This window comes from Malus domestica, chromosome 10 (genome assembly GCF_042453785.1).
Source record: "Malus domestica chromosome 10, GDT2T_hap1".
Classification (NCBI taxonomy): Eukaryota; Viridiplantae; Streptophyta; class Magnoliopsida; order Rosales; family Rosaceae; genus Malus; species Malus domestica.
Genome location: NC_091670.1, coordinates 2,933,889 through 2,945,470, shown reverse-complemented (window position 1 = coordinate 2,945,470; position 11,582 = coordinate 2,933,889). Strand labels below are relative to the sequence as shown.

Here is an 11,582-nt window from a genome sequence, read left to right as displayed (position 1 = left end):
CTTGGTAAACATCAGTCGGAACATGAGATGAGAGTCCTAATTCCACATGATCCACATTGAGTGTGAACTCCAGTCAACTCTAGAGAGGAACCTCAATACTTACCACCTAACACCGTTATAAACACCAGACCAAAAACATGCATGCTTCCCATCTCATTCCAGTCTGCTTCCAATAATCCCACAAGTCCTTATGAACAAGTGAAGTATTCATATGCTTGCAGATGGTAAGGAAGCTCCAACATATTCTCCTACAACAGTATTATTGCCGTTCCCATCTCACAAATACGGCCCCTTGAATAGGGATTTGGTACCCCTTGTATAGAGAATGGGGTTAGCTTAAGAATGTCTCAAAAATCAAAAGCAAACTCCTTCAGGCATACCAAATAAAAGTCTTAACGTCACTAGTTGAAACTCTATATATACACTGTAAAAAAACCATAAAGAAATTAAACATAACTAAAGTACAAGAACATAAACAAATCCCAACCTAAAACTGACCGCAATTCTCTGCTTGCCTAGTTGCCTGTCTCAACTCCCAGGCCAAAACACAAAATGTGCATCTTTCCTTTCCAGTAACGTATCCACTTTCTATTAGCGTTTATACCCATCCATGAAAATGTGGGACGGAATGCAATAACTTTCCAGAAACGTCACTCACTCAATGGAGATGAAAACGATAAGGAAATCTACAAGGACTGATCTATTATTTAACATAACATTTAGTTGTCCCCCTACCCTGTTCTGGAAGATCAGTAGTTAAATCTATCACTTTCTAAAGCCAATACAAATACAAGTCATTAATATAAAAGAAAATTCTCTTTCAAATGTTGATATATGTGATAACAAATCATATCCGTCCTTTGGCGTTGCAAGAGCAATTTCAAATAGTAAAAACTTTGTAATATATTTTCACTCGAGCAAGGCCAAAAAAGTCAGATCACATGGAACTTGAAAAGCAGAAGCATTTTGTTTACGGTATGAATTTATCTGATGTTAAACTGTATAGTATTACACTACTAGAGGGGTAAACTCAAATGCAATGACATCAATGTATCGAACCATAAGGTTTATACGATCAACTACTTAAAAAATAATCTAGGAAAGAGTTATGGGCCTATGACGATTCTCTTCTCATCAAGTAAACTTGGTAATCCATATATGCAAAGAGAATCGTACAACAAATGCACAACAATAAAATTTCATAAAATTGCTAGCATCCTGCAACTACAGAGGAATACACTTATACTCTCTTGAGTGCCCCGTTTCCGAAAATCAAGAGACATTAATGCATAACTCGCAATCTTACAACTTGGAAACTGTGAAATGAACTGCATACTCTAGTCAACATGCATTGGTTCTGAGCCCCCAGTTGCATCCTCCATTCCATTTTTCTGCTCTTTCTCCTCAATTAAACTCCTCTGCTCTTCCTCTATGGTATTCTGCAACTCATCCACCTGCAAAAACATACAATAAACCCTAAATTACACTACTTTCACAGAGGGTTCTACTAAATGCATACAGCATATAGCCCAAAATTAGGGAATTCAATATAGCTCCCATACCACATGCAGGAGCAGAGCAAACTGCTTCTTCCTCAGCTCCAGCGTCCGTGAACTCGCGGTGTTCTCCGCATCCAATGCCGCAATCTCCTTCTCCAAATCTGATATGATCTTGAGCGTCTCCGACCGCGGCGGCTGCGTAGAAATCAATTTTCTGATCGACTCACACTCCTCCTTGTGCCTTCTTTCGATCTTACTCTCCTCTAGCTGCTTCTTGAGCATCTCAATGTCGGTCTTCGCCTGCACAATCTGCCGGTTAATCTCCTCCCTCAGCTCGTCAAAATTGTGCTTCTCCCGGAGATTCGCATCCACGACGGCTTTGCTCTTGAGGAGCGGAATCTCGAACGTGTTGAGCTCCTGGAGGAAAGCCTTGGCGAGCTTGTCGCAGTCGGCGAAGTTGTCATCGTTCTTGTCGAGCTCGACGAACAGGGACGTGAACTTCTTCTGGAGCTTCTTCAATGGTGGTTCGCCTCTCGTGGTGGTGGTCCGAGTAAGAAGTCTGTGTTTGATGATGACGTCATCTTCGAGTGGCCCGAACGCGTAGTTCGCCGCCACGGCCTCTCCTCGCCCTGAAACTTTTCTTCCTTTCGGCAGCATCGGAACTGACCGGAGATTTTGAGTCCGGCGGAGATTCGATTTCGAATTTGACAAACCCTAATCTAATGTCCAGAAAGAAAACCCCAGTTCACAGCGGAGGATTCAGCTTCCGTATGTGGAATCCAACGGCAAGGGGAGATGTTTGTTGTGTTTGCTCGAGGTTGATTGGACGGTCAGATGTGCTTCACGGGAGACCACTGCTACACCGGATCCACAATGTTCAAATTTGGGCATTTTGTCAATTGGGCTTTTATATAATGGAACAAATCACGATTCACACGTAAGGGGAAAGGGTTGTGATATCCACATCTATCATTTTACTTATCACACATATTTTTAATTTTTGATTGTCGGATTAGATAAATTAAAGAATATTAAATGATAGAAATTAACAAAAAAATGTGTGGACCCCAAAGCGAAATTATAAGACTATATTTTAAATGGCGATAAAATTTTGATTTTAAGAAGAGATGAAATATATTTATGTGGTACATGATGGTATAGCTATTTTCATTTTTTTTAAATTTTTTTTATTTATAATTTATAATTTTATATGAGAAATGAATTTGTATCTTATTATTTGGAGAGGTTTTTTCCTTCTATTTTTTCCGTCGAAAATGAGTTTTTTCTTTCTCTCTTCCTTCTTCACAGTTTTCTTTTTCTATCTTTCCATCTCTTCTCCTCGCACTACCATCACAAAAGGTAAAGTCTTCATATTTCTCTCTTTTTTCTCGATATGTTTTTCTCTTTTCTCCTTTTCTCTCTCCTCCATTTGTTAAGCTTTTTTTTGTTTCAAGTTTTTTTTTTTGGAGAAAGAGTGATTTGAATTGGATGGTGAGAGAAATAATACAAAATTATGTATGCAAAACGTCTATTTAATTTTTCAAGCGGGCTTTGTTTTAATTTCCATTTGATTATACTAATAAAGTTTGCAAAACTTATTCTACAAATAGTTAAAACAACATTTTTTTTAACGTATACAAACTGATTTTACTAATAATGTGAGCTAAATGAAGGAGAACTTGGATAGGGTTACTATTGTCATAGCAGAAGCTTTGGCCTTAAGGGAAGGTCTAAAATACGTCAAACAGAAAGGATTAACAGATTATTATGGAGGGCGATTCTTGGTTGGTCATTCAAGCGGTCCAAGGATAGTGTGGTGTGCCCTGGAATTTTTCATACATCATTGATGATATCAGGTGACTGGCTACTCAATTTGAAACTATCAAGTGGAACCAAATCTTTTGGGAACCAAATTTTGTTGTTGATGCTTTTGCTCATCATGGTCTCACTGTCTCTAATATTCAGATTTGGGAGCATTGTGTTCCAAATTTTGCTAGGGCTACTTGTTTGTTTGATAGTATTGGAAACAATTGTATTCATGGTTTCTCACTTGAATGAATCTTTCCTCCATAATTTTTTTTTAATAAAGCAAGCTAAATTTTTTTTTCGTGGTCTCCATGGTGACACTGGACTTGCAATGTCACCCTATGATGAAAAAGTTGTTATTTAAACTCTCGTGGTGAGACCCATTAGCAACTGGTATCTAAACCTAAACTTCAGTTAGTCTTTCATTAAATGAACATACGTAAGTCTCACGTGAAGAGGTTAAAGTATATGCCTCATAATTCATCTAATCAAAGAAGAATCACAATATACTGAGATTAATCAATGAAATAGGGAATCATGTTTATGTTCAAAGGGAAGCTTGAAATTTCACGCTTATCACTCTTATCTCTATTTCATCTCTCTCATTGTAACACGATAGAACATCTGTAATGATCCAAAAATTAATTCGGAAGCTAACTGCAGTAGTAGGCCAAAAATAAGTCATGGTTAATCTTTACGTTATTAACCAAAATAAATTTATTTCCTTAACAATTATTCACTAAAATTTAATTTCCATTATTTTATGGTTGCATCTAACCTCCTTGGTAGACTGCCTACATACCCTCAAATGAGATCAAGTCATTCGTAGTTCACCGTCACATACGTTTACTAATAGTATTCAAGGGGCTGATACATTCAATACTAGATTCAAACGATCAAATCACATCAAACGAATATAATTTCAGAATATCAAAATTAACTTAAAAAGGAAAAATCAGTCCACTAGCCACGCGTTGTTGCAAGTGGCGGTTTCCGGCAAACGGGAACCCAATTTTTTGACTACCTCCAAAAACTACCAAATTTTACAGGCATGTAGAGCTCAATGAGAGAACCATTTTTCATACCTGGGCTGAAATCTAATTCATCGGGAAACACCTGAAATTTCCCTTGATCTATTGGAAACCCTAAAAATTGGTGTTTTTGGTTTGACGCAAAACGAACTCCGACGCCTCAACCAATGCATGGGCATTGTTCCTGAGGTTGAGAGGAGTCTATTGGTGGTGGTGGTTGATGAGATTGGTTTCAGGAATGGCGGATCGATGCCATGGAACCCTTGACCACCGACGCCGTTCTTTGTGAAACTAGAGCCAAAACTCGTCTAGTTTGAGTGCAAATAAAGGAGGGAGGATCGTGGTTGGTTCTAGGTGGTGGTTCGACATATTTTTGCCAAAAAAATGCTGAAATCGACATCAGGGTGTGTGCATAAACCGAATCGGGAAACCAAGTTGCGGTGGTCAAATAAGATCTAGTGATTCCACATCTCTCTCTTCCCTTATTTCTTTCCCCTCTCATTGGGCAGCCACTCCCTCATTTCCCTCCTTTCTCATTTTCTCTCTTAATCCTAACCACACACGTGGCACATAGATCACTGCTCCAGCAAAGCTGGAGCCTTCTAGGTTAATGGCATTTTCCCCTTATCTTTGCTCGTGTATATCTCATTTGTTATAACTCCGTTTCATGAACAGTTTTCGCCTACACACTCGTGGGATCGAGTTGTATCCAAATATGCCAAGAAATACAATGAAATATATATGAATAAAATACGTCCTCGTATAATTTCGGTTTAGCCAACTATGGGCATTTTCGTCTTTTTTACAGATCGAAAAATTATTCGTTGTAAATATAAATGTGTCGTAACTACGAATACAACAAGAAAATATAACATCCAGTTACGGGATTTCACATTTCCCCCACTTGAATTTCATAACCAAATAACGTAATTAAATATAATCATGGTATTACAACATCATCGTATACAATCTCATTCACACGCACCACGTCGAGGATTTGAGTCATTCATAAAGTAGTCACTACAGTAGGTAGCGAATAAACAAACATTATCTTTTTTCAAGCCTCTTAAATTTCGTCAAATCCCAGAACCATTTCATCCCCACTTCAGGCAATTTGACCTCACATCAGAGGCTCACATGATTTCTTTTAACGAAAGTTTGAACGAGGACTATGATTAGTGTTTGTACCATACTTGACCGATCCTGAAACTACCGAACACCGGTTAACGTTATACCGCCAAGGACCTAGAAGAGTTTCCCTCCAACTAGGAGGCCAATCACAGCACGACACGTGTCGACATTAGAAGCCAATCATAGCGCGACACATGTTAACATCGGAAGCCAATCACAACACGACACGTGTCAATGTTAGAACAAAGCTAGAAACCCTCTTCTATAAAAGAAGATCATTCTCCCACAATATTTCTTAATGTCATTTGTACTAAATCATTCACTAGTACTCACTAAAGAAGAGCTTAAACCTATGTACTTATGTAAACCCTTCACAATTAATGAGAACTCATCTACTCCGTGGACGTAGCCAATCTGGGTAAACCACGTACATCTTGTGTTTGCTTCCTTGTCTCTATCCATTTACATACTTATTCACACTAGTGACCGGAGCAATCTAGTGAAGGTCACAAACTTAACACTTTCTGTTATACCAAAGTCCTCACTGATTTTGTGCATCAACAATTAGTAATTACTAATAAGGCTCACCACAAGTCTTTAATTGACAACTTTTCAACCATGAATGTCACATTGAAAATGCAATGTCCCCATAGGGACTAAACCCTAAACCCTACAATTCACGCACTATTATTCACACGCTCTTAGACTCTAAACCCTAAGCCTCATGGGCCTCCACTGCTTTTGTAGCACCTTGGGCCTTCTTGAGGGCATGAGTTTGGGTTGTGGCTAGGCCTAAGCTCACTAAGTATGGTACAAACATATATATATATATATATATATTTGTACCATACTTAGGGCCTTCGTATTTAGACCTCGTATAAATATTCGGGGGACTCAAATGTAATTATGTAATAAATGAAGGAGCAAATATGTAATAAGTGAGGAGCCCTTATTCTATAAAAGGACTCCTCACTCTCCTCATTAGGGGATGCCAAGTTTTAGGCCATGGGAAGAGAGCACACAGAAAATAGGCTAGAGAGCACATTGCCTCTAGCCTTCTTGTATATTCACCATTTAGAGTGAAACAATATCAACATCAGTGTGGACGTAGCCCAAACATTAAGGTGAACCACGATACATCTTGTGTTCTTTCATTTCTTGCAGATTCACGGTCGGATTTACGTTGTTCCAAAACCCCTTCGGTTTTATGCATCAACATTTGGCGCCGTCTGTGGGAATCGACACGAAAAGCTATGTCAGTTCTCTTTCATTTTTTTCATCTCACCACCGTGAGACCCCACCACACTGTCCACCATGAATCTGCACAACCCAAGAACCCAGAACCTCCCTCATTGGGCTTTTCTAGAAAACCGCAGACCTTAAACTCTCCAGCTCTCTCTCTTTCCTCCACCTGATCAAAATAAATCAACTTAATCAGGATTCGTACTCATCGATCAGATTATCAATTTTCACATGATTCCATCTTTTATGAACCCATGTCATTCGTTAAGGATCTTTGGCCCTGGCTCGACCCTCTAGATTTCCTAGAAAAATCTCAGCTTTTCAAAGAGTCCATTTTGCAGTCCATGGCCAACACGAGTTGTGGTAGCGCGGAGCTCGAGGCCTGTCGCGACGAATCAATGATGTTCTGGGAGGTAGTTTACGTCGAGCACAACATCGATGCCATCCGCTGATACCAGGGCGACAACAAGCTGCAGCTGAGGACTCGTCAGATCAGGGCCCTACGGCCAGATTTTCCAATGGATCTCGAGCTGGGAACCATGGACAGCGTCAGATCATGACCCTACGACCAGATCTTCTGCCCTGACAACTTCGTTTTCTTCTTCTTCCCTGGTCACCGCCAATAAACCAGAGACGACCACGTATAGAAAGACAAATAGGAGAAAGATGAGGAGTTTGAGTTTTCTTTTGTCAGCAGCGGAGGAGAGCCGTATAGAGATCAAAAGCTCCAGAGTTTTCAGATAAAATCCAAGTCTGCAAACGTTACTTTTCCAACCCAGAAAACCATTTGAGAAGTTAGTTAGCAGCTGCTAAAACACTGTAATTTTTGGAGCAATCAAGTTAATCAGGAGCAAACATGGGGTGCTGCTATTCGAGGGTAGAACGGGAAGAAATGGTGTCGAGATGCAAATCGAGAAAGCGGTACATGAAACAGCTGGTGAAAGCACGGCAAGCTTGGTCGACGGCTCACACAATGTACCTTTGTTCTCTCCGCAGCATCGGCTCTAGTTTTCAAATGCTGAAACTACCCTCCACCACCACAACAATAGGTTGAATGTCAGCCTCAAGTTACTATCTCAGTATTTGGGTGTGCTCAGCCTCTTGCGTTGTATATCTGCTAGTTCATCTCTTTTGTTGTGATTAAGCTCTAGAAGGATGAGTACACAGGTGGGGTTTCAGGACCCGACTGATCTGCTTGTGCTGCGACAGTCCAATTTGCGGTCGCAGTGATCTGCTTGTGCACGATGAAACTTGTTTTCCAGAAAGCTCAGTGCTCTCAGCAGCACCAAGCCATCAAAAGATGCCATCAACTTTGAAAAAGAAAACTTTCATCATGCATGTTCCCATTTTTTGAGAAAGCCAGAGAAAAGCAAATGGGTGGTGTCGGAAAGGTGTCCAAGCAGCTGTCACTTTAGAGAAAGGAATATTGCCCTTTCACAACTGGAGTATACTGACCTTTACAACCAATAAGCGGAAGTGGAAAGCATGACACACCCATACCCACTGTCATTGATGAATATTTTATTAAGTTGTCTTCTGCAAAATGGAGCAATTATTGTACAGTTATACTGATGTGTAAAAAAGGCAGCATGCCTAAAAAAAAAAAAAAGGGCAAGCCCAAAATAATGGGCTAAAATGTTATGTGAAGGGCGAAGGCCCATATGCCCAAAAGAGTCAGGCCATATGGCTTCAAACTCCAACCTCCATCCCTCCACTTAAGGTTCACCCTCTATTATCACCAACCAGATGATCAAAAGTTCGTCTAGTACTCCAAAATTATTCGGGAGCCTGCCGCTATTATCACCAACCAGGTGATCAAAAGTACGCCCAGTACTCCAAAATTATTCGGTAGCCTGCCACTATTATCACCCACTAGGCGATTAAAAGTACGTCTAATACTTCAAAATTATACATGAGCATCACTTATGTTAATCATACATAAACATTCATCGTTCATGTCAACATTTATGAGCATCACTTATGTCAACATCCATGAGCATCACTCATGTTAATCAACATAAACATTCATGAGCATCACTCAAGTCAATCAGCTTCAAAAACTTTATTTACAAAAGCTCCAGCTTCAAAGCTTCACTTGCAAAGCTTCAGTGCAGGGTATAAAAAGACTGCCTCCGAACAACCGCCACTTCTGCCCATACATGGATTGAATTTGAAGTCTCCAACCAACAACCTTTATTGACTGAAGACTTAGGGTACTACACTATGTACCATATATTAGGTTTCCGCAATTGGGCATCATGAAAAATACTTGAGGGACTTAGCCCATTATTTATGTACTGAGGAGTGAACCCCTATTCTATAAAAGGGACTCCCTCACTGTCATTAGAGAGCACCCATTATTCATGTATTGAGGGGCGAATCCTTATTTTATAAAAGGGACTCCCTCACCTTCATTAGAGATAGACTCTTAGCCCATCATTTATGTATTAAAGAGCGAGCCCTTATTTTATAAAAGAGACTCCCTCACTTTCAACGCCACAAGCCGAGCCAACCAAGGCAACATAAGCCACAAGCCGAGCAGTCTCGCAACACATGCTACTTCTAGTAGAGCATCATTTCATATTGAGCATCGCCTCATATTGAGTATCAGTTCTAGAAAACATCTAGTTACTTCGGCCCACACATGGACTGAATTTCAAGTCTCCAGCCAAAAGACTCTCTTGACTGAAGACTTGGGGGACTACTGTTTGTACCATACTTAGGGCATCTGTATTTAGACCTCGTATAAATACTTGGGGGACTCAAATGTAATTATGTAATAAATGAAGGGGCAAATATGTAATAAGTGAGGAGCCCTTATTCTATAAAAGGACTTCTCACTCTCCTCATTAGAGGAGGCCAAGTCTTAGGTCGTGGGAAGAGAGCACACAGAAAATAAGCTAGAGAGCACACTACCTCTAGTCTTCTTGTATATTCACCATTCAGAGTGAAACAATATCAACATCAATGTGGACATAGCCCAAACATTGGGGTGAACCACGATACATCTTGTGTTCTTTTCTTTCTTGCAGATTCACGGTCGAATTTACGTTGTTCCAAGACACCTCCGGTTTTGTGCATAAACAATATATATATATATATACACACACATATACACACATATTTATGCTTATATTCTATTTCTGGGAAAATTATACATGTTTTACGGCGAGGGGTTAGAACTTTTGAGAATTGAAATGATTTTTAAAACATTTGTTTTGCGCCCCTCCATGTTTTAGGTAAGCTTGTTGTTGGTGACATTGAGGATCTCAACGGTTCTGACAGAATAAAATAGTTGTAGGACATCTTCTGGTATTGTATAACTAGTACTTGTCCTACTTGACTGCACCTAGACTTTCTATACTCTGATTAGGAGTATTTACACTTGTATCTCACTCCTAGCACTTCCTGTTTATTAGTGCACATTAGTAGCTTTCGGTTTTTATTTATTCGTATATTTATTATCTTTATTGCTTCCGCACTGTGCACTGTGCACATGGCTACGTCACCCTCACGTGACGGCCAACATGCCTCGATCTCGGTCGGGGTATGTCAGTTTTGGATTTAGTAAGGGAGTGAACTGAAATTTTAAAATGTTGAATTCTGTATATTTAATCTAAAATTGTCCATTTATTTTTTTTTCCCATTTTGCTAATAATTAAATAATTGTCATCTTTTTAGGTAAGGATTATTGTTGCATGGTCTTCTCAAATAGTTTATAATTTAAGTTCTAAATTTATCTTCAAGTTTTGTTCAGAAAAAAAAAAAAATTATCTTCAAGAAATGGAAAGTTTGCCCACAATACGTATTTATAATCTAATTTAGTAGGATTTTTGCAAGAAGGGGAAGCTATTAAACTCAAATCACTTACGGAAAGAAGTTTGGAATTTATTAAGAGCAATTTTCTTATGGAAATGAGTTTGGAACTTATTGAGGGTAATTATGCAAAAATGGAAAACTATTCAACTCAAATCCCTTATGGAAAAGAGTTTGAAATTTATTAAGAGCAAATATGGTGGAGAATTTGTTGTGGAAATGCATATCTACACTTGGATGCACTTTCCTTAAATGGAAGAAATATTTAGTTTATTCCCCAATTTTCACTCTAATTTACGTTTGGTCCTTCAACCAAAACTTCATTAATAAAAATCCCTGAATTTAATAAAATGTGCAACATTGGTCCTTATTGTTAACATTGATTTGAAAAACCACCCAGTTGATCTTGGATTTACCTTTACAGGATAACTCTCGTGCTCAGTTTAGTGTATGACGGTTTGTTTTTTCTTTTCCTCTAAACCACCCAATTGATCTTGGGTTGAAGGTCCCGACAACCTGTTTTTTACTAAGACACACCCTTTGTATTATGTCCTCTTATGCAGCGTTCTATTCTATCGATGAGTATAACACATTTTTCTTAAAAAAAAAAGGTTCAGCTTACCGCTCAACAAATAGTGTTAATTAAAGGATTAATTTTGTTGTTGTTGGATTAGTTACATTTTTGGATTGCTCACTTCACATGCTAGCTTTTCGTTGCACTCAAATGTTAGTATATAACTCAACAAATATTGAACACGTGGACGTAGCCACATTTACTATAACGGATATAGTTTTTCCGCGCCTAAATTCCCTCTTTCATACAGTTTAAATTAGTTTAAAATAGAATGTCATTAGTATAATTATCCAAAAAATACTCCTGGACTAAATGAGAGTAATTTTATCAGTTCGAATCATACCAGTATGGCAGGTGCTATTTGCTAAAGTTCAACAATCTTTGTTGGAAAAAAAAAAGTTTGCAGTTGAAGGACACAACTTCAACTTCTTTCTCAAATTACACCCATTCATCGTATATGTACGATATAAATAGGATTGAAAT

At 38.8% G+C, this 11,582-nt stretch overlaps 1 protein-coding gene across 1 annotated transcript; it reads right to left on the bottom strand.

The window, feature by feature from the left end:
* Positions 1–1,134: 1,134 nt before the first annotated feature.
* Positions 1,135–2,384, bottom strand: LOC103444634 (THO complex subunit 7A-like). The gene is made up of 2 exons (XM_008383587.4): positions 1,563–2,384; positions 1,135–1,454 (listed from the first exon to the last, which is right to left on the bottom strand). The coding sequence occupies exons 1-2, from the start codon at positions 2,154–2,156 to the stop codon at positions 1,338–1,340; spliced, it is 711 nt and encodes a 236-aa protein (XP_008381809.2). The 5' UTR covers positions 2,157–2,384; the 3' UTR covers positions 1,135–1,337.
* Positions 2,385–11,582: the final 9,198 nt, after the last annotated feature.

Coding starts and splice junctions, on each gene's coding strand:
- LOC103444634 (XM_008383587.4), bottom strand. CDS start 2,156: ATGCTGCCGAAAGGAAGAAAAGTTTCAGGGCGAGGAGAGGCCGTGGCG. Junction 1,455..1,562: donor TTGCTCTGCTCCTGCATGTG/GTATGGGAGCTA, acceptor ATGTTTTTGCAG/GTGGATGAGTTGCAGAATAC.